The sequence below is a fragment of the Lemur catta genome, chromosome 10 (assembly GCF_020740605.2).
Source record: "Lemur catta isolate mLemCat1 chromosome 10, mLemCat1.pri, whole genome shotgun sequence".
Classification (NCBI taxonomy): domain Eukaryota; kingdom Metazoa; phylum Chordata; class Mammalia; order Primates; family Lemuridae; genus Lemur; species Lemur catta.
In genome coordinates this window covers 4,312,880-4,337,225 of record NC_059137.1, presented here as the reverse complement: position 1 = coordinate 4,337,225, position 24,346 = coordinate 4,312,880, and the positions used below count along the sequence as shown (strand labels likewise).

Sequence of the window (24,346 nt, the reverse complement as noted above, 5' to 3'; positions counted from 1 at the left end):
AAAAATAAGTTCGAATACAGAATGATAGAGCCACATTAATAAAAAATAGCACTGGTCATCACCTATAAGAAAGAACTTCAACCATTTTTATCATTGTTACTCATGCTACATGCTATTAAGCTGTCATACAGATATGTACCAGTCATCAGAAGCTTCACGTAGCTATTTAAATTAATTAAAATGAAATAAAATCAATAATTCAGGTCCTCCACTGCATCAGCCACACTGCAAGTGCACAATGGCCAGACATGACTAATGGTTATTGTACTGAACAGGGCAGACACAGAACATTCCATCATCACAGAAAGTCCCTCTGGACATTTCTGATCTAGAGTACTGCTTGCCTCTTGGCAGGGCTAACATTCTGACATAGGAAGGCCTGGTTTCACAAAGCAAACTTCTGTGATTGTTCTAGAACAAGGCCTATGGCTTTCACTGTATTCCCACAGGCCTCCCAAACCCCAAAGGGCTAAAATGTCTTAATCCACTGCGATTCCAAATGTATCATCCCCCTTTCGGCCTCTTTTCTAGAGCTCTGAGTTTAGATACAAAAAGGACATCTAAGGGAGGAAAAAAATACCCAGCTGCATGCATCTCTCCTCTCTTCCCTTCAGAGTTTCTTCAGCAATAATTTGCTGCTTTACAACCATGAGAACTTGGGTCTTTAGAAAGAAGAAAGAGGGAGCAAAAAAGAAGATAAAGACTGAAGGAAAAAGAAGAAAAAGGATAGCTACCCTCATGTAGGCTCCTGTACTATTCACAAAGGTGGGTTAGGGGAGCAGTGAGGCTGCACAGTATTTACTTGTTGCATGACTTTGGTCAAGTTACTTGACCTCTCTGAGCCTGTCTCATCTGTAAAATAGGAATAATATTTTATTTACTTGATACTAAAATGTACATTGTTTTCACATTTTACCATTTCTGACTTTGGGGTGCCTCTTGGCCAGGTAACAGTTTCCATGTTCTCATTCTGGGGTAATTCATGACTAGGCAACTATAACCCCTGACTCTGAGTCAATAAACCATTTAAAGATCGTGCCCAAAAACCTTCCACAGATACGTTCTGATAAGACAAGAAAGTATCAGCATTAAAACTTATGGAGATCAGGAGTTCTGAGAAAATCCTGGAGACAATGGTGGAGCACTCTTAGGAAATGCTGCATTGCCAACTTTTTGATTGTACTGGGGATGAATGAGGACTCTGATAACTGAATTGGGAAATGATTAATTAGTGCTATTTTCTGAAAGTGAAATACTTTTTGGACTATCTTAACCTATTCATTTTATTTGTATTTTCTCTTATGTGTGCAGAAGAATATGATAAAAATCTATCTAGAGTCCTAAAATAGTCCTTTCTATTCATTTTATTTGTATTTTCTCTTATGTACGTAAAGAATATGATAAAAATCTATCTAAAGTCCTAAAACAGTCCTTTCAACAAATATAAAATAAAATTCTAAGTGAAAATAAAGCACTATGGCATAGTTTAATAGTAATACAAAAAACAGTGATGCATATTATAATTAATGGCTTCTTGGGTTTGACAAACTATGGTAATAATAATGCTGATTTTACACGGTTTTTGCAAACTTTAGAGGAAGTCATGTGAAAAGAATAAAATGCTAGGCACAGTAACTGGCATATTCCAGATAGGCCCATGTAGGCAGGATCAGGCTCTGTGTTCAGTTCTCTTTGTCACTCAGGAGACCTCTAAAGATTCTTTAGCCTGTGGCTGAAACATACATGTGAAGCAGATGGCCCTGCTATTTTTGCTAAGCTATTACACCTAAACTCAGCATTTAATACAATCCTAAGATCACAAAAACGGCCGAGAAGCGACTATTAGTTTTGGTTTCTCCGAAGAAACCAAGTGCTTTAATGATTGATTCCATTTCCATAAGGGAAAGTGGGTTAAAGAATTACAAGGAAAAAAAAAAAAAGGAAAAAGAAAAGCCCAAGGACAAAAAAAGTGAGTTGAGAAGCCCAGAAGATAAATTGGGAATTTTTATGTTCTAGTCTGTCTCTTTTTGTAGCACGGCCTTTCTAGAGTGAAGACAATGTCTGTGCCTTCAGCTAGTGGTCAGTGGTCTGCAAGTGTGACCATGGTCCAAAGACTAAGGAGGATGTGAAAAAGTTTTATGGCAATCAATTTCCAAACCCCAGTTTCCCACGTCCTCCTTGGGCTGTCCTGCCTCCTTTACCCCTCCCCTTCAAATCACGATAACCCTCAGCTACCCCGAATCACCACAGGGTGAACTGCCAGGGCACGTCAACACTCCTAGATGCCAAATTTTTAAAGGGGGGGGGGGGCGGTTAAAAACAGTAGTGCCCATGAAGGCTCCTTTAATCAAGGCATCACTTGATTAGCAGTATCTCTAATAACATTTTATTTTTAAGGTTTACCAAAATTTGTAATATACCTGTTTTGCTCACCTGTACAAATAATTGTAATAGGTTATTCAATGGACAAGAAACCATTTTTTTCTATTGAAACAGGGTCTTGCTCTGTTGCCCAGGCTGGAGTGCAGTGGTATCATCATAGCTCACTGCAACCTCAAACTCTTGGGCTCAAGAAGCGATCCTCCTGCCTCAGCTTCCTGGAGTAGCTGGGACTACAGCCACATGCCACCAGGCCCAGCTAGTATTTTTACTTTTATTTTCTTATAGAGACAGGGTCCCAGGCTGGTCTCAAACTCCTGGCCTCAAGCAATCCTTCTGCCTTGGACTCCCAAAGTGCTGGATTCTGCATGAGCCACTATGCCCGGCTAAGGATTCATTTCTTAACACTCTAATTTAAAAAAAAAAACAAAAACCTTTATTTTGAGATAACTATAGACTCACTGGAAGTTGCAAAAAAAGTACTGAGAGGCTGCATGCACCCTTCAAAGAGTTATGAAAAACAACTTTTTAAACTTTCAATTTACATGTAAGTTTTTTTGTGGAAGAGAAGTATAATAGTGAGATTAATAGAAAGGCTTTTTTTTTTTCTTTTTTTTTTTTTGAGACAGAGTTTTGCTCTGTTGCCCGGCTAGAGTGAGTGCCGTGGCGTCAGCCTAGCTCACAGCAACCTCACACTCCTGGGCTTAAGCGATCCTACTGCCTCAGCCTCCCGAGTAGCTGGGACTACAGGCATGCGCCACCATGCCCGGCTAATTTTTTCTATATATATTTTTAGTTGGCCAGATAATTTCTTTCTATTTTTAGTAGTGACAGGGTCTCGCTCTTGCTCAGGCTGGTCTCAAACTCCTGACCTCGAGCGATCCACCCGCCTCGGCCTCCCAGAGTGCTAGGATTACAGGCGTGAGCCACCGCGCCCGGCCTAGAAAGGCTTTTAATTATAAAAATAGATTACTCTACTGAATTTTATCCTAAACAAGTAGGACTGGAAATATAATCTCAAAGAGAGGAAGGAATAATATTGCTATCTTTCTACACCACTGGATACATTTAAGAATGATGGAATGGTTTTATTTTTAATTGTTTTATTTTAAAATGTCAATATTTATAATACATTAAAAACACAACCTTTTTCTTTTGTTGTTGTTGTTTGTTTGTTTGTTTGTTTTTGATACAGAGTCGCACTCTGTTGCCCAGGCTAGAGTGCCATGGCATCAGCTTAGCTCATAGCAACCTCAAACTCCTGGGCTGAAGCGATCCTCCTGCCTCAGTTTCCCAAGTAGCTGGGACTACAGACATGTGCCACCATGCCCGGCTAATTTTTCCTATATATATTTTTAGTTGTCCAAATAATTTCTTTCTATTTTTAGTAAAGACGGAGTCTTGCTCTTGCTCAGACTAGTCTCGAACTCCTGAGCTCAAACAATGCGCCCGCCTTGGCCTCCCAGAGTGCTAGGATTACAGGCGTGAGCCACCGTGCCCGGCCTAAAAACACAATCTTTAGCAGTATTTATACTTAGGATAAAAATTTTTTGGTATCAACTTAAAAATAGAGGGTACATAAAAATAAAAAATTTTAAAAATTCCTTCAAGGGGGACACAAACAACAAAAGTTCAAGACCACAGATCTAGGTAAGAGAAGAGTTAAATGAGAAAGAATGTGTACCTGAATGCCCTCTGGTGGTACTAACCAAAATGAGGGGGAAAAAATTCTACCAAGTTGGTGCCTCAAGAAATGAGAAAAACTGAAGTTACTACCCCTGCGACAAACAGCAAATATGTACTATATGTAGCTGTGATATCACTAAATTAAGTTGTACCATTTATCTACTCAAGATGTAAACCCACACACCTCTTCTAGAGGAGACCTATCCTGGCAGAGGAGCTCAGGAGGCGCTAACTACCAAAGTGAAATGGAGCAAGCAGTAGTGCTCCTGGTGCCAACAGCAAAGCAGATCAGAGCACGCTCCTGCAAACTTTCTCTGGCATTAAGCCGGGCTAATAACAGCCACATCTACTGAGTGTTTACTAAGTGCCAAGCACTGTTCTAGCACTTTACATTTGTGGGTTTAATGTAAATTCTCAACGATCCTATGATGTAGTTAATTTTTTTTTAAAAAAGGTCACCTTGAGGGCCTATATAAATGATTGGGCTGAAAAAGGGTGAATGGTTTATCGGTACACAAAAGCACCAAGGAAGAAGTTGCTGGAAGACGTAATAACCATTACTTTGTAACCCAGAAATAATTTCCACTTTGATGGAAAATAAAAACAAAAACTCCATCTAATAATGGTAACAACAGGCAAACTTTTGAGCTGTCTGGTCCCTACAAGTGCTCTCTGGTACCTACCATCAGGGTCCTTAAATGTCCAAGGATGAAGAGGCTGTACTTCGCTCGTGTAATGGTGACATTCAACCTCTGCAAACTTGCCAGGAATCTAAGTAATAAAAAAAGAGTTACTTCTTTCTATAGAATGACTTAACATATCCGTGTGAGACACAGGCAGTAAGTATATCGATAAGACAGCTTTTCTAGTGCTCCTTCCATGAGGAGTGTAAAAAGTCACAGTGCTTTCATACTCTGTCCCAACACAGAATACTGACTACAGATGAAATTTCCATTAAAGACAGTCAACAAGCCAGATCCCCATTGTTTTCCTTCAAAGTCTACCAATTTCCTATTTTGACTTGGATAAGATATTGGAAATTTTAACAGCATGATCTTTAAGCCTTAAAAATTTCCTAAAAATATACTAGCTCAATTGCTTATTCTTAAATTGAAATTATTTAGATTGTTAAAATATTGTAGAACTAGTGCAGAAATACACAAACATCAGATAAATACTTCAATAAATCAGAAAAGAGCTCAGAAATAGAAGTGGTATATGATAAAGGTGAAATTTCAAATTAGCTGGGAAAGAATGAACTATTTATAAAATGGGCCTGAGATAACTGCCTTCTATTTGTATATGTAGCCCATCCTAGGGAGGGGCAGAGATCACTTAAATTACTATTTTCTTTAAGAGCAATTATATAAATTTACCCTTGTAAATTTCATGAGCAGGAACAAATAATCATATTAGAATCCTGGGCCCAGAGACTCAGGGGAGTATTCTGTCACAAAGTATCATTAGCATCTTATGTAAGCAGACAGTAGTTAAGGTTAACAAACTCAGAGCAGGAAAACGGAAGAGGAAAAACCACACTTTATGACACATACCATGTGATGGTAACATGCCCCTGAAAAGTACACTTAATCCATTTATTTCACTCTTATTAAAAAAAAGAACAGTTTCACACTATGAAACAGGTTAATACACAAGACACCAAGAAAAGCAGACCTAACAGTGGATCTATTTCACAACTTAGGAAGAAACAACTACAGTTCCTCACCCAATTGAGCCTTGCATGGCATTTGCTCTAACGCAGGTAACAATAACACAATCCTTCTGACGACCCTGGAAAGCATCCACAGTATCTACTTCCGCTGGTCTATTTAAAAAAGAGAAATATGTTTACTGGAAAAAGGTAAATGCTAAATGTATATATTTATATAGTTATCTTAAAGAGATTTTTAAAATGGTATCTTAGCAGTTAGCATCAATTTTCCCCTCTCCCCATGCCCTAGCAACAACTAATTTACTTATTGTCTCTACAGACTTTCCTAGACCAGAAATTTCATATAAATGGAATCATAAAATACAGCTCTTCATGACTGGCTCCTTTCCCTTAGCATAACATTTCCAAGATTTATCTATGCGGTACCATCTAACAGTATTTCATTCCTTTTTTGACTAGTATTTCAATGTACAGACATACCATACTGTATCCATTCACAACTGATGAATATTCATTTGGATCACTTCCACTTTATGGCTCTTATAACTAATATTGCTATGACCACGTGTTTAAGTTTTTATGTGGACATCTTTTGGGTATATATCTAGCAGTGGCACTGCTGGGTCATACGGTAATTCTATTTTTAACTTTTTGAGGAACCATCAAACTGTCTTCTACAGTGATTCACCATTTTACATTTTTACCAACATTGTGAGAAAATGAAAATTGAGTTTCAATTTCTCAACATTTTCCCCAACATTTGTTATTGTCTGTTCTTCTTAATAAAAGTTGAGCATTCCAAATGTGAAAACTTAAATCCAAAATGCTCCAAAATCCAAAGCTTTTTGAGTGCCAAGATGACGCACAGAAGAAACAGGATGCTCAACTGGTTACATGTATAATGTAAATATTGCAAAATGTGAAAAAAATCCAAAATCCAGAACACTTCTGGTCCCAAGCATTTCAGATAAGGGATACTCAACCTATACAGCCTTCTTTTCTCTTTTCTCCACCTCACCCTCCACTCACACTGTATAGCCATCTTTGTGGGTGTGAAGTGGTATCCCATGGTTTTTATTTCCATTTTCCAAATGACAAATGAGGATGAACATTTTTTCGTGTGCTTATTAGCACATCTGTATGAGGAACATTTATTAAGATCTTTTGCTCATTTACAAAGTTATTTATCTTTTTATTATTGAGTAGTAAGAGTTCGTTATATTTTCTGGATAGGAGACTCAGATAGTAATACATGATTTGAAGGTATTTTCTCCCATTCTGTGGGTGGTCTTTTCACTCTTTTGACAAACAAAAGCTTTTAATTTTTACAAAGTCCAATTTATCTATTTTTTCCTTTGGTCACCTGCACTTTGGTGTTGTCTATGAAATTGCTGCCTAATCTGAGTCCAGGTAGATTTACATCTGTGTTTCCTTATAAGTTTTACAATTTTATCAGCTTGACTATTTTTGTAAAAAAGGCAGTTGGAATTTTTGATAGAGACTGCACTGAATCTGCAGATCAATTAGGGCAATACTGCCACCTTAACAATACTGAGTCTTCCAATCCATGAACACAGGATTTCTTTCCATTTATTTAGGTGTTAATTTCTTTCAACAATGTTTTGCAGTTTTTAGTGTACAAGTCTTAAACTGCTTTGGTTATATTTATTTCCAAGCATTTGATTCTTTTTGATGCTATTGTAAATGGAATTGTTTTAACTTCCTCTTCAGATTATTCACTGCTAGTGTATAAAAACATAATAGATCTTTATACATTGATCTTGTATCCTGCAACTTTGCTGTACTTGTTTATTAGCTCTAAGAGTTTCTTTGTATAAATCTGTTAGGGTTTCTATAAGATCATGTCATCTATGAAAACAGATAGTTTTACTTCTTTCTTTTCCAATGAGCATGCCTTTTATTTCTTTCTTTACTTTATGGCTTTGGCTAGAACCTCTAGGATCATGCTGAATAGAAGTAGCAAGAATCTCAAACATCTTTCCTGAAATTAGTGGTTTTTTTGTGATGTCTTTCCCTAGCTTTGGTATAATACTGGCCTCATAAAATCAGTTTGAAAGTATACTTCTATTTTTTGGAAGAGTGAAAGAAGGATTGGTGTTAATTCTTGTTTTAATATTTGGTAGAGTTCACCAATGAAGCCTAGTCCTAGGCTTTTCATTCTTGGGAGATGTTTCATCACTAATTATATCTCTTTACTTGTAATACAGGTCTGATTTTCAATTTTTTTTATAGAGTGAATTTTGGTAGTCTGTGTGTTTCCAAATTAAGAAACTTTTGAAGTAATGGATTTCCAATATTTAGTCATTAATTTTATTGTTAAGAAGGAGACAAAAACATGATCTTCACTCTGTATAAAAAGGCAATAAAAGGGTTAAATAATTTATTCAAAGTGAAATGTGACTTCTAGTCTGGCTAAAATTAGAATTAGAATTTAGAATTTAGTGGCTCGCGCCTGTAATCCTAGCACTCTGGGAGGCTGAGGCAGGAGGAACCCTTGTGCTCAGGAAGAGCGAGACTCCATCTCTATCAAAAACAGAAAAATTTAGCCAGGCATTGTGGCATGCGCCTGTAATCCCAAGAGGCTGAGGCAGGAGAATTGTTGAGCCCAGGAGTCTGAGGTTGCTGTGAGCTAGGCTGAGGTCACTGCATTCTAGCCCAGGTGACAGAGTGAGACTCTGTCACACACACCAAAAAAAAAAGAAAGAAAGAAAGAAAGAAAAAAAAAAAGAATTTAGAATAACAAGTCATGGAGCTACAGGGAAAAAGACCTGGAAAGTTTCTCAGTTAATTCCAATGTTGACAAGTACAATGTTGACATTCCAACTGCCAGTAGGTACCCTGTCTACAGGGACCACAAGTGTACCTACACAGCACGAGTCTATGAAAGCCAGCATTCCTGTCTCCTTGTGGTCTATCACCACTTTACATGGTGTGAGACCACTCCCTAGAGTTAAGTTTCCTTTTCTTTTTTCCTTCTATCCTCTCTCTAATTTAATAGGAAAATTGGAAATATTTATAAAAATACCTTACCCTTTTCTATCAAACTCTTTGTCCAAATCCTTCTGAATCATTGTCTTCTGGGCCTTGTAATGGGTTATTATGCCAATGTTTCGAAAAGTAACATCCTTTCTTTTGTCTTTAATAAGCTTAATTATTTCCATCACCAGTTTTATTTCTTGAACATTTACATATGAGCTAAATAAGATGCAAAAAGAAAACAAAACACATCAAAACTAACAGCAGTGCAATTGCTAACTTAAGTTCTATTTCATTTGTTTCCCATTACGGGGCAGACAGAGAGCTTTCATCTTTTATTCAGCCAACAGTGACTCAAAGAGGCTGTTATGAACATTAATATTGTACATATGAATAACTATAAAAATAACTGCCCAGTGAAACATGAAGTTGTAGAGAAAGAAGAATTTTGAATTAACTGAAGTTTAGGAACCAATTTCTTCATCTGGTAAAACAGCGATAGCCAACAGTAAGGAACACTTTAAGAATGAAGATTTGAACAATAAATAGATAACATGAATTAAAGATTTACTATCTTAGAAAATGCTTACTTAGATTTACTGAGAAAATGCTTTAGATATATTTCTTCCTTAATTCCCCACCACTGGCCATGCAGGCCACACACCACACGACGGAGATGTCATATCCACACAGACTAAGTGTGAATGATGTGGCCCCCCAGAGCTGAACAACATGGGGCCCTGCAGCAGGCTCACGTTCTCATTGCCGTCCTCACTGGCCTCATATCCTGCACTGCCAACCTATCCCTGAACCACGTATTCCTTCATTTCCAAACGAGATTCAACATGTACCAACACCAGGGGACGTACTGCACCCTACACCTTTATTCCTGAGGCTGCCTTACCCATCTCACTTTAAGAGCCTTAAATACCCAGTATCCTAACTTGGAGACTTAGTATATAGACAGCGAGTTATCTCTTCATTTTCCCTGGTTGCTGCTCAGGTCAGCATTCGCCTCTCTGGTCAGCATTTCTCTCATGACTTTCCATCCTCATAATGCTCTGGGGCTCAACTCTCAATGCTTTGCTCTCCTCCAATAGACCCCACTAAAACCTTTACACTGCAATCCTTTCAGCACTGCAATCCCATGGCCAACTCCTCCTCTGTATTTTTAACATCTGCAATGAATGTTACTTCCCCAACCTGTATATCTTAAATAATATCTGATTCTCACCTGAGGACACCACCTGCTCTGCAACCCTCTCATGACAAGGACATGGAATTTGTATGTCCTCATACTTTACGAGAGAGAGGCAAGGTTTGTACTGGTGCTAACAAACGCTGCCTCCAGACTATCATTCCTCTACTCTCTCACAAGAATCCCTGCTTCTTCTGACATTGCTGCTATCCAGCAACACAATTCCTTCTTGCTGTCATTTATAGACCACCTGAACACATGCCCTTATTCACAACCCTGATACTGTCCAACCTCTGTCTCTACTTCCTTACTCCCATTCACACCTTAATTCAATTAAATCCATACTTATCCTTCGCAGTATTTAACCCAACTGGTGCAACTGCTTACCTAGGCGATTACCTAGTTAAGGTCTGACTCCCCATTAGACCACAATAATCTTGCAATGGGGCCATATCTGTTGTTTCACTTGCTGCTTGATCTCAACGTGAACCTACTCAAGTGCTTATTTACCTCATGTTAGGTAATATTATCCCAATATATAGAAAAAAGGAGAAGCTATCAACATAGCTGAGTGAAAATGACTGGACCCTGGCACTGGGCAGAGAGATGTGTGTGGAAAATGTTTAGTATAAATCTGAACAAAAATAATGCAACAATTTGGGGATCATCAGTGGGGACCAAAGCAAGAAGAGAACATACTCATTATCCCGTCTTTCTGAACCATCTCCGACATCAAACACAAGGTAAGGTTGAAACGGCCAGTCTGATGAACATCGAAAGGTTTCTGTCTGTCTATAAAAAAGCAGCCACCATTCAGAATGTAAGTTATCTTATAAGAAAATTTTTTATTATTATTACTACCATTTTTCCGTGTGAGGGAGGGAACTTCTTTTATAGATGTGTATCTGTGAAAGGTACGAGATGGATTTTATTTCTATTCTACTGCTAGGGAGAAATATGTCATTAAAATATAACAATTATGGCAGGGTGCGGTGGCTCACGCCTATAATCCTAGCACTCTGGGAGGCCAAGGCTGGAGGACTGCTTGAGCTCAGGACTTTGAGACCAGCCTGAGGAAGAGCAAGATCCTGTCTCACACACAAAAAAAAAAAACAGAAAAAACTTAGCCAGACATGGTGGCACGTGCCTGCAGTCCCAGCTAACTTGAGAGGCTGAGTCAGGATCATGTGAGCTCAGGAGTTGGAGGCTGCTGTGACCTACGATGACACCACTGCACTCTTGCCAAGGCAACAAGATTAAGACTCAGTCTCAAAAAACAAAACAATTATGACTGGAAAGTTACTCATAATAATTGGAAAAAAGCATACCATAAAACACTATTGTAGAATATGGTCCAACTTTTTCCCAAACATTTTACAAAAAAAAAAGTAAAAAAAAAAAAAAGTTAAAAAAAAAAAGGGGGGGATATGCATAATAAAAAGTACTGGAAGTAGATATACCAAAATGTTACCAGTGATTATTTCTGGGTAGTATAAATATGGGTGATTTTTTTCCCTTTTTTAATCTGTATTTGCTATAATCAGCATGATGGCTTTCATTAAAAAAACTAAAGTATCTATTCTTCCTAAATAGCTACAAATAAAATAAGCTCACAAGCAATGAAGGGAACCCACCTATTTGTTTTCAAGCTTCTGTTATAAATATAATTAGAAGGGAAGAGACATATGTCTGGATGCATCCTGTACTGAATAGTAAGCTGTACAATAGGTAGTCTGCCAATCATGTTGTGTTCTACGTTGTCTTCCAGTAGTTTGTAGAAGCGAGCCATCATTGATTGGTCGTAGCCATATTCCTGTGCTTTCTGAGAGGGGAAAAATAAGGCAATAATTTCCAAAAATTCATTTGTACTTTTCCCATTGTTAGAAATACAATTAGTGAGCTTAACATGTACATGGCCAAGGTTCAGGTGGCATAAGATTAACAACAACCACAGATTCAGAGAAAGGACAGGTTTCTGACCCTGATTCTCAAAAAGCCATGAATATTCAATATAGTAAGTTGAGGTATTTTCTTTTTATTTAGAATACCCACACACTGCTTATGAAAGATGTAATCTTGGGAATGGCTACAACCAATGCTATTCTGATGCTAACAAATGCCAACCAAAAGAATCACTAATATAGGAAGCAAAGAAATGTAACAAAGATTTTAACAATTATTTCTGGGGTATGCCCTCACAAAAAGAAGTAATGACTGCCATTGTAAACTGCCTTTTGAAGACCAAGTTCTTCATCCATCCATCTCGTTAAGTACTGAGCACCTACAATGTGGAATGCTGAGATTGCTAATGTGAGTAAGATCAAATCTCACAGAACTCAGATTCCAGTGGAGGAGACACACTCCAGACTTATAGTATGAGCATCCCTAATCTGAAAATCTGAAACCTGAAATGTTCCAATGAGCATTGGAACTCAAGAACTTTTGGATTTTGGAGTATTTCAAATTTTCAGATTAGGGATACTCAAACCCATAATAAATTGAGTTCACAAACCAAGTAATAGGTTATAATCTGCCATCTGAAAAACAGTGACCTTAATGACGAATGAAGACTGTTTTAATGTTATCACAGTTGTGCCTTAGGATATACTTTTCAATGACAGCATCATTCAAAGATTCAGAAAGGATTATGTCTTAAATAATCCAGAAGTAAAAATGTGCTCTGGAAAGTGTGCTAAGATGATGAAATCTTCCCGAGTGATGCTGAAGACACTGGCATTGAAGATGTACATGCAAAGTTTGAACACACCTGTTTTACAAACCGTGAGAGTGGGAAAAAGGGCAATATTCTTAATTAGCATATTATTTGTAAGTGTGATTTTAAATAGGTTTGTGTAACTAAATAAAATAATTACTAATAGATATTTGACAATTTCATCCACTTCCCTAAAAGTTTATCTATTCGAGTTAGACCAAAACCTCATCTTGAATCTTCTCTTTCAGGAAACAGAAAAAGGACTTATACAAAATAATACATCTATTTCCAGACAAAAACTTAGTCCATCCTACAAAATGATGTGGATTTATATCTTCTGACATGGAAGGATGGCGCTGATCTGAAAAAAAGCCAATTCTGCACAGAACGATTCTGTCACCTTTAAACAAAACCAAACCCATATATATATACATGTATACAAACCTTATAATCACTATACACCATATTTCACTAACTGATTTACTGTCTGCTATCCCCTAGAATGCAAGCTCCACTAAGGCAGTAATTTTGTCTATTTTCTTCACTGTCATAACCCCAAAACCTGAAATAGTGCCTGAATTATGTTGGCACTCAATAAATATATCCTGAAAAACAGGAATAAATGTATACACAAATGCCCAGTAAAATCTGTTAAAATACTCATCAAACTGTTCACAGTAATTATCCCTAGAAATAGGTAGTTAGAAAGGCATGTTGTAGAAATGACCTTTCTAATTATTTTCTGAATTTTCCTCAATAAGCCTGTTTTATTTGTATAATAATAAAAAAGCAAAAATGGATAGATTTTTCTCATTTGCTGTTTTTATCAATCAGTTAAGTTGAGGCCCATTCACAATCCCTTTTCACTACATGCTGAGGCCCTTCAAGAAGTTAAATCAGATTTTTGAAATATGGCATTATTTGAAGAAATATGGTATAGAGTTCGCTCTTCATTACTCTCCAAGAACAAAAAGTCACCTGCAGCAGTTCTTCCCTACAGACATAGGTTTTCACTCAGTGACGAGTGTGCTTCTGGGCTATACCCTAGCATGATCAGGCACCTGTGCTCAGTTGTCATACAAAGAACTCCACTATCACTTTGAATAATTCCCAAGTCAAAAACCACTAACAACAAAAACCACATGCATGCATTTCACACTTCAACAGAAATATTTTGAAAATGATCTGTTCTCTGGGATTGTTTATGAGGCCACTATTCTATATTTGTATAAATAATCTATGTGATTAGTAAAAAATACAAATTTTATTAAATTTCAAAACCACGGTCTACACCTATTCAGATTATCTCAAACATCTACTAAGTCCTGATTCTGATGTGCATTTCTAGGAGACATCTTTAGTGAGATTTAAAAAGAAAACAAAGTAGAGTGAACCACAATCTGGAGGTGCTTATCTTCCCACAGGCAGAGTTCACAATTAATCATTTTTTTCCCTGCCATCTTTGCTTTCGGATCATGCAAGAGGCACAGACACTTTCTTGTAGGATAGAATGCTCTATTCTAAAATTGGAAATGTACTCCAAAAATAATTTCTTTTTAGAGTGTTTTCCTCAAATTTGCACATATTTAAACAAAAATCAGGAGACTGGGATTCTTTTCCTTGTTTTTAAAGTTCTTTTATTATTGTTTTGGTATTTGTGTTATTCAAATAAATCCAATTCAGCCTTTAAAATATCTGCACCCCCTTTCCTGATGGGAAAGAGCCTGACCATCCACAGGCTTCTGGTCCTGATGCTTACACACTCCTGCCACACACAGACACAGAAGCACAACTATGAGCAAAGAGATCTTTTTTTTTTTTTTTGAGACAGAGTCTCGCTTTGTTGCCCCGGCTAGAGTGAGTGCCGTGGCGTCAGCCTAGCTCACAGCAACCTCACACTCCTGGGCTTAAGCGATCCTACTGCCTCAGCCTCCCGGGTAGCTGGGACTACAGGCATGTGCCACTATGCCCGGCTAATTTTTTCTATATATATTTTAGTTGGCCAGATAACTTCTTTCTATTTTTAGTAGAGACGGGGTCTTGCTCTTGCTCAAACTGGTCTCAAACTCCTGACCTCGAGGGATCCACTCGCCTCGGCCGCCCAGAGTGCTAGGATTATAGGCGTGAGCCACCGCACCTGGCCAAAGGGATCTTTTTAGAGATTTTTTTTAAAAACATATTAAGACTTAAAAAGTGGTCTTCTTTTCTGTCATTCCCTACCTTTCCCTCCAAATAAGAGATGTCAATCCAAGAAAGACACCCGCCTCTTAAAAACAAACAACAAAAGCCCCTTCCACCTTAAAGCAACCTGAACATGAAAAAACTTACCATAGAAATGACAGTGGGAGGGAGCTGTTTAGGATCTCCTACCAGAACAAGCTTGTTGCAGCGATGGATGAGTGGAGTAAGAGTCTCAACTTCACACGACTGCCCAGCCTTGGTCAGAAAGTACAGAGGGACAAATTGTCTTATCTTTGCTATTAATTTATCCATACATACTTTAATTAAAGTTCTAAGCATTCATAAAAGTACTACATTCTCCTTCTGTACCAAATATCAAAAATGAGCATTTTCTTTCATTAGGATAAAAACAAACCCTTAAACACACACACAAAAAAAATCAAACATATTTTGAAGTCAACCACCATGGAAGCCACTACCACTTAGGAACCAGCCACAAGTTAGAAGGACATGTAAGCTCTAGGTTTGTGTTCTCTGTTCCTGTTGGGCATGAGCCTGAGAAAATTTTCTTCTCTTCTAACATTCTTTTAGAATTTTCTGAAGTTCAAGTATTTCATTTGGTGTGCCTGTCTGTTTTCCCCAATCTGTCTTCCTTGCTCCCCAGCAGGCCTCTTCAATCACAAGACTCAAGTTTCTTTTCAATTCAATGACATTTTCTTCAATTATCTAATCATTTCCACTTTGTTCTGTCCTTTCATTCTGGTGAATATTGGATCTTGGGTCTCCTGGATCAATTCTCTGTATCTCATGCTCCTTCTCTTTTGTCTTCTGACTCTATATTCTAGCAAATGGTAGGTACCCAATAAATGTTTACTCAAAGAATAAGCTAGCAATAAAGGATGTAAATGGAAAACACTGTGGCTCAAAGCTGCATTAAACCACTTCAAAAGGCATTCCTACTTTAAGAGATATTCCAAGCAAGAGCTAGCACCCAGCACAGATTTTGTTAGAAAGTCATCCTTAAGACTATCATCCCAATACTGGAAAAGCAATTTTAACTATGGTGGGTAATTAGCAGCATATTACACCATAAGGGAATACACATGTAATGGGAGGTAAAAATCAGATGCAAAAAAACCATTTTATCAACATCTTAGCTGCCACAATTCATGTAAGGCTTACTCCTCATGGTACTAGTCAAAGTTGTATGGCTCCCTGCTCACTGACCTCATCAACAATGACACAACTGAAGGGAACACCCCCTTGCCCACGAAAAGCAGACTCTAATAGTAAACCACCACTTGTGCTCAATGTGCAGCAGATGACATGGGACTCTAAGATGATGATACTCTGTGTTTTCTGTGGGCGTCCTTGAACCTAAGAGAACAAATAAAGGTTAATCTATATGCAGTTGCACATAAACCCTTGACTATGACAGGCCTATTTTTACTACAAAACACCCACCATTTATTATGTGACAGAAAAATATTTAGTAAAAGTTAGGGGGAAACCTGAAATCTAGAAAATAACAGAAACATTCAAGTTAATCAGAAACAAACCAGAAAAAATATTATGCTTTGCAGTCTAAGCACAGAAAATGATTTAAGCAACATTTAAAAAAAATTTATTCAAGGTTTGGTTTGGTCAAAGCAGATTACAATCCTTCTTGTAGCTAGATACATATAGTCAGGTTTCAGAATAAGTAGAGATTGAAGAATTCTACTGAGTTGTGAAACAACTATCTGAGTAAAACCAGAGTTAGAACTAAGGTTGAACATATATTTTTCTGTTAGACAATGTAAATGGCCCCTCACAGTGTGTACCATGTAATGCTCACATTAATACACTGGTATTCTTATCAGAAATTCAGTTTGCCTACTTCTGCTACTGAGAGGCAGCAGTGATTCATCTCTACTCTATACTGAACCATGGAGCTCAAGAGGGTAGCACTGCGGCCCTCCACAACTTACAGGGCAAAGTACTGTCAGCTCTCTCCTCAGCCATCTAGTGAGTAAAAATGCCAAGCATGACTGAGTCAATGGTTCACAGAACGCGTGTAATCAGCAGCAAAACCCACACCACCTGTGAACATGGACGTCATCATTATATGTGGGAAGATTTTGCACTCAGTTTAAAATTTTAATGAAGAGCTTTCGTGTAATTTTTTGTTTAAATAAAAACAAACTGCTAAGGGAAATATGCATTAAATTGAGTTGTATTTATTTAGCCACATAGAGAAGGCTTAAATAATACATTCAAGAGAAAAACCTCAGCTCAAAAATACTTGTAACATCTCTGGTTACAATTACCCTCCCTCTCCGACCTTGCTTGGTCTGATTAGGGCTGCATTCTGACGATCATAACATACATTTGACTCAGTCTAGCTTCACTTCATCTAAACCTTATCTGCTATTTTTACATACAAAGAATACTGGTGAAAAGCTATACATGTTACAGGATTATGAGGATCAAAGACAAATACAGAGTTAATGCTCTAAACCAAGAATTGCAAAAACAAACAAAAAAAGCGCTGTACTTTTTTATGCCACATCCTACCCACCATCACTCTACTCTACCCAGACTGGAGCACTGGAAAGCCCACAGTGACCCCCTTCGTCCTAAAGTTCACACAGGTGATTTTCTTTCTTTTTAATAGGGAAAATATCCATAAACCTATTTTCACTAACTATTTATCTGATTATTATAACTAGTTTCTGCAATGGGTGGAAAGCAGAAATAGAGCACTTTACAAGAGGGATTTTAAATATTTATCCTGACCTAAAACAGAAAAAAGATAATTTATAATCACACTTCTTTCTTTGAAATCTCAGACGGTGATAAGAATTCATTCTTAGGTTAAAGAAACAAATGTAATGTAAATAAATGTAATTACACCATTTTCTCCACTTCCATAGTTGTTTGCAATTTTTCATAATAAACATTTTAAAGTGTAATTGAGAAAAGCCCATAGGTAGTCTGAACCATTTCATGATTAAATTAAAAAAGAGACATCAACACAATGTTACAGGTGAACTACTTACCTCCTTAATTTTAGAAGCAAGTTCCTGCCTTTCTTTAGAAACTTCGGCAATTTTTTCATCTAATTCTTGCCTCTAGAAAGAATTGGAATGCCATTGTTAAAACTAAACCAAGCCTTTTGTTTATTTATTTTTAAGTTAAGCCTAGAGATATAAAACCAAGCCTTTTAAAAAGCTTTCCAACAGACTGCCCCACATTTTGAAAGAGTGAGCCTATATTTTACCAATGAAACACTAATTACCAGCTTGTTTTCTCTTTACCAGTAAAGTCCTGACATACTTTCTGTATTGCTGTGTAAGATTCAGTTATGTCATATGTACTGCATGTATGCTATCTGTCTGTTTAGCATTCTAACCCTTAGAACATCATTCCTTCACTAACTTCTAGATGGTTCAAATAAGGTTGTCAATCATACCCCGACCATTCCTCTGGCCACAGTGATGGGCCTATAATACAGGTCTGGTAAATCATGACACCTACTCCCTTAAAAACAGGGATTAGAACTGCTTGTCCACCCAAGGACTAATCAAAGTCCTTCCTTGGAACTGAGGCATGGATGCTGGGAGAGAGACCTTCTCTCCCTATGGGGTTTCTAAGCTGGGATGGTAGAGCCCAGAGATGTTGATACTTATTTTCTCCTGGAGAAGAAATGGCTGACACAGAGAAAAAAACCAGTCAAGGAGTGGAGAAATGATATCATTTGAACCTCTGGATCCACCCATGCTGAAGCTAATATACTCTTGGATTTCTCAGGTATATGAGTCAGTAAATTCCCTTTTTGTCTAACCTAATTTGAACTGGGTTTCTTTAATTTACACCTTAAAGATACCTAATAAATTTAGTATAGCTTTAATATAGAGCAGTACAGCTTACAAGCCAAATGCCATGCACCATCTGTTTTTTTAAATAAAGTTTTTTGGAACATAGCCACATCCATTTTTTTTTATGTGTTATCTATGGCTGCTTTCATGCTACAAAAACAGAGTTCAGTAGCTATAACAGAGACCAACTACACAGCCCACAAAGCCTAGGATATTTATTAACTTGCCCTTTATAAAGAAGTTTGCTAACACTTGATATAAAGACATACCACTTTAGTACATAGTTTTATACATGAATTACGCCATTCCCTAATAAAAGAAGGGCATCAAATACTCATCAGCTAGTTTTTACACCTATGAGTTATTATCTAAAGATACTAAGAAATGTTTAGATACCTGTATTTCCCGCCCACCTCTGCATAAAGCTCGCTGACGGGAAAGCTCATCTAGTTGATGATCTAGAGAATCCTTTTTTCTATGCATATCCTGAACATGAGAAGGTAAGTCTTTTTCTAATAAAAATAAAAATTAGAAAAAAAATTGTATGTTAATTTGAACAAACTCACACACATACACAAACACAATGAGAAGGAAAACTAGTTTCCAAAGCTAGGATTATTTCTGGGGTCTCCAAATTACCTTTAGTACCCAAGTAATTTTCTATCATACGAAAAGAAATCTAAAAAACACTAGTATGTACTTACTCATTCTGTGGTTAACTTGGCTGTCCAAACTGAATTTTAGAACCTCATTATTAATAGACTTTTCTGGACCCAGTCGCACTAAATTTATATCTCCACAGTTTCCTGTTGATAAAAAAATCACACTTAAAATTTAATAAGGACACTGCCAATATATAAGAAAATATACTAACAATCAGAGAAAGGGAGCTAACATGAACTGTCAATCAACTAGATGCCAGCAACTACCCAGGTGACTTCTCATACATTATTTCAGATATTCTTCACAACCCTGGAAGGCAAGTACTTAGCACTTTTACTTAATAAAAGCTAGCAAGGTCACATAAATAGTACACTGCAGAGTTGAGATTCTATTATACTAATGTCTTCAAAGTATGTTCTATAGAACATCCCATAGCAAAATAGATTTGGGAAATGGTGAATTTAAATAAATAAAGGAGTTCTCTTAACCACAGAGTATTTCAAGGACTTATATATTAATGTGTTTTAATTTCCAAAACAGAATCTTATTTGACCATCAAATCCTTTTTTGCAGAATATTCAGCATAAAATCTTTGAAACTATGCTTCACATCACATTGCTACTCCAGAATCCGAGGGACACAGGTGACAGAAATGCTTGAATATGATAATTCCAGCAACTACAAACACCATTTAACCTGCCTATCAACCACATTTTTATTTCAGATCACACGTTATTATTTAATCTAAAAATTTCCCACTGCCTCACTGCACTAAATTATAGCAATCCTGCAGTTTATTAGTATTTATCCCAGTCTGACACATCATATAGTAATTTGTTTATACTCTCCTTCCACTGTTAAGTCCCAAAAGAATAATTTTGTTTTGGTCCCTGCCTAGAACATGCCAGTGCACATGAAGTACAATAAACATATGTTGAATGAATGGCTTATTTTTACAGTTATCTACCACATATTTTTGATCCTGGTTCAGCTCATTCTCCTAAATTTGAGGCCAACCTCTCTGGTCATAATTTACTTGAGGGTTTTGAAAACTGCTTATCTTGGACAGATATGGTGGCTTACCCCTATAATTCCAGCAACTTGGGAGACTGAGGTAGGAGGATCACTTGAGGCCAGGAGTTCAAGACTAGCCTGGGCAATATAGCCAGACCCTGTCTATATAAAAAAAAAATTAACCAGCCGTGATGGCACACACTAGTATTCCTGTAGTCCCAGCTACTCAGGAGGCTGAGGTGGGAGGACTGACTGAGCCCAGGAGTTCCAGGCTGCAGTGAGCTATGATCACACCATTGCACTCCAGCCTGAGTGACAGAGTGAGACCCTATCTCTAAAAAAATAAACAAAAAACTGCTTAACTCACTGTGTTTCCACCAGAAAGGGGGATGAGATTACCTGGAAACTCACTCACTATAAGTATTAAGAAATGTTCCATAAATTATAACAGACATCCTTTACATTGCAGGGTGAGCTCAGAAGAATGTAAGAAATTCCTTGAGGCCAAAGAGAGAGAGAGAGAGTGTGCGCTAAAAACTGGACTTGAAGGCCCCTGAGCTGCTGTGGCAACTCTGAGGGAGCAGGGTGTGAGGTGAGGGTTGACCAGTGTCTACGTGCTAGGTGTACGTTTTGCTCTTTAAACCAGCTTTACTGAGGTATAATTTACATCCAGTAAGATGAAGAGATTTAAAAATCTTTAATCCTATGAGTCTGACAAATGTCTACATTGCCAAAACTATTAATACCATTCCAATAAAAATACAGACATTTCTATAATGGGGGCTTGGATTTTACTGTCCACCAGAAAGTAAAGGTGCCTGCAAGAGGCAGATAAGAAATAAGTGTATCTATCTTTGCCTGGACTCAGCTGAGTTAGAAACAAATTCTCTCCTCATACTTTTCAACCACAGGCCTGTGCCACATGTAAATTTAGGGAATAAATATATAACACAGAAAGTGACAAAGGGGATCCAACCACAAATACATTTGAGATTTTTTAAAAATAAGAATGCAATGAACAATTTTATGCCTATATATACAAAAACCTTAGCTGAAGTAGAAATTTTTCTTAAAAAAAATTAGTGAAACTCATTCAAAACTAGAAAATTTGCATAGACAGATGTAACTACTAATGACGTTAAAACAGTAGATAAATATGTACCAATTCTGTCAAAAAATAGACAAAAAATATAAAATAAAACAATGCTAGTAACAAATTAACCTTCAAGGAACAGATAATCTGTCTTACACAAAACATTCCAGCAAATAAAAACATTCTCAACTCATTTTTTAAAGTCTATGTAACTTCAATTCTAAAACTAGACAAAGCTATTAGGACAAAGAAAAATTATAGACTGGCCTCATTTAGGAACACTAATTTCAAAGACCTAAATAAAACATTAGCAATTTAGCAATGTGTTAAAAATAATACAAGATCAAGTTGACCTTATTCTAGGAATTAAAGCTATTTTAACATCAGAGAAACACTGTAATTTACCATAGTAACAGATTAAAGAAAAACTTCATTACTATTTCAATGGAAGAAAAAAAAGCATGCAATAAAATTCAACACCCATTTATGATAAGAACTCTTTTAATGAGAAAGGAACTCTAACTTGATAAAGGAGATATGCATATATATGTATACATATACAAAAAAAATATATAAAAATACAAAACCGAGAAACATCATATATAATAATGGAGAGATGTCAAAGGCATTTTCTTAAAGGACACTCAGGACCACTAGAAGTAGTAAAACGAAGTGTAAAATGAAAGTGGTGAAGAAGAAGAAAAAGCTCTCTTCACTCACAGAAGGTATCACTACTCTCTAATTTAAAAATCCAACCTAGACACTCACTTGCCTCATCCTAGTCCTGACCCTGCTGTGGAGTCAACACACCTAAAAAGGTGGTTAACCTCATGGTGCCAGGGACAGGTAAGCAAAACCGCACCAACGCATGAAAGGAACAAGGAAGAAGCAAAAACAAAACAAAAACAAAACTGCACCAGCTGCACACCACACAGGGACTGCTCTTAGGAGTATAAAATGGTGTGACCACTTTCAAGAACAATTTGGCACTACCTAGAAAACCAAAGATGTACAAAACCTTCAACCCCACATTTTCACTTCTGGACATATGCTAGAAACCAGTGTTTTTACAAACACTTTCTAACCTTGACCTATATTACAAAGTACACTTTACACTGAAACCCAGCACACGTATGTGCGCATATGCATGCACAACGGAAAGAAATTTCACAAAACAATAGTTGAGTATCCCTAATCTCTGAAATGCTTGGGACCAGAAGTGTTTCCAATTCTGGATATTTTGGACTTTCTAATATTTGTATTATATCTGTCAGTTGATCATTCCTAATCCAAATATCTGAAATCTGAACTGTTCAATAAACCAATGAGCACTTCCTTTAAGCATCATATTAGCACTCAAAATGTTTTGGATTTTTGAACATTTCAGATTAGGAATACTCAACCTATATTTACCCTCACTGCTTATACTCTGTTCTTGTCTATTTTCTTCTGTTGTATTTTAACTTTTTAAAGTATGCTGATCCTGGTATCCCTAAACTGATTTTACAATCCATTGGTACTGTGGTCCCCAATCCCCTGGCCATGGACCAGCACCAGTCTGGTCCATGTCCTCTTAGGGACTGAGCAGCAGACTACAGCCCCCCACCCGATCCCCTGGAAAAACTGTCTTCTATGAAACTTAGGAAATGGGTACCAGGGAGGCGGGCTGCACACAGCAGGAGATGAGCAGCAGGCAAGCCAGAGAAGCTGCATCTGTTATTTACAGCCACTCCCCATTGCTTGCATCACTGCCTGAGCTCTGCACTGCCCCTCCCCCGCAACCATGGAAAAATTGTCTTCCATGAAACCGGTCCCTGGTGCAAAAAAGGTTGGGGACCACTGCATTAGTCGTCACAATCCACAATTTGAGAAGCACTGCCCTAGAAAGCTGCATGTATATGGAAGAGACATGACTAAGAACGTTGTGTTTTAGGGTATTCCTTTTAACTGTTACATAGTATTACAGTATAATTCATTTATCTATGGCAGTAAACATTTTTATACCTGATTGGAGAAATATGCACAATTATAAGAATGTTCACTGTAATAAAATTTGAAATAATAAAAAATTGAAAAGAAGCTAAATTATGAATAGATCATGAATAAACTGCACACTCATACAATGAAACACCCTCTAGCAGTTAATGATACATAAAATCATCAATTTCTCAAACGTAACGAACGGCAAGTGAAAAGAGCTGCAGACAGACAACGTACTGTTGGCGTTAAAAAACAAATGGATTCTACATGTAGGTAATGCATATGTAGTTAAAAGGAAAAACGTGTTGATCCCTCAGAATAAAGATGACATGTCTCAGCCTCTTTTGTAGCTGAGTGTGGCCAAGAGGACATAAGCAGAGTGTGGCCAAGAGGACATAAGCATCTAGGAATCTTCCTTAAAATATGACTAGTATGCTCCCTTTGCCCCTCTTTCACCTTTTTTTCCCCTTTGCTGAAGCTGGAGCAGCTACCCTGACCAGGAGGCACACTTAGAAATGAAGGCCACACATGGGGGAGCAACATATAGGAGGAGCCTGGGTATCCAAAGACTCCGAAGCGGAGTCACCAAACCAGTAACTCTGGTCCTAGTCCCAAAATCCCTGTGCTCTTGAACACAAAGGAAGGAAACGTCTATCATTTAAGCCACTGTATTTGTAGTACCTATTACTTGCAACCAAATCTAATCCTAATTGATAAAAGGCACTGTCAGGTATCCTTACAGAAAATAAAATTTGGCAGGGAAGACAAGACACATGAGCTTAGGAAAGCAGTCTAATACAAAGTCATAACCCAAAATGAGCTGTATGAAGAGTGTTAAGGTTAAGTAAATAGAAATAATTTTCCATCTTCCCTGAAGTGTCCTGAATCATCTCTGGCAATGCTCTTCACT

The 24,346-nt window shown here is 37.3% G+C and overlaps 1 protein-coding gene across 2 annotated transcripts in view; it reads right to left on the bottom strand.

The window, feature by feature from the left end:
* Window positions 1-24,346, bottom strand: part of SETX (senataxin) — a 69,280-nt gene that overhangs the window by 3,592 nt on the left and 41,342 nt on the right. Inside the window, exons 16-25 of one of the 2 annotated variants that reach the window (XM_045563693.1) lie at window positions 19,391-19,492; window positions 19,083-19,198; window positions 17,868-17,939; window positions 16,054-16,203; window positions 14,974-15,081; window positions 11,567-11,754; window positions 10,632-10,724; window positions 8,789-8,953; window positions 5,792-5,890; window positions 4,749-4,836 (exon numbers count right to left, since the gene is read on the bottom strand). In XM_045563693.1, the coding sequence (XP_045419649.1) occupies window positions 4,749-4,836; window positions 5,792-5,890; window positions 8,789-8,953; window positions 10,632-10,724; window positions 11,567-11,754; window positions 14,974-15,081; window positions 16,054-16,203; window positions 17,868-17,939; window positions 19,083-19,198; window positions 19,391-19,492 (1,181 nt within the window). Of the gene's footprint in view, window positions 1-4,748; window positions 4,837-5,791; window positions 5,891-8,788; window positions 8,954-10,631; window positions 10,725-11,566; window positions 11,755-14,973; window positions 15,082-16,053; window positions 16,204-17,867; window positions 17,940-19,082; window positions 19,199-19,390; window positions 19,493-24,346 lie in introns of those variants that run through there. The other variant, XM_045563694.1, reaches the window with a different exon arrangement.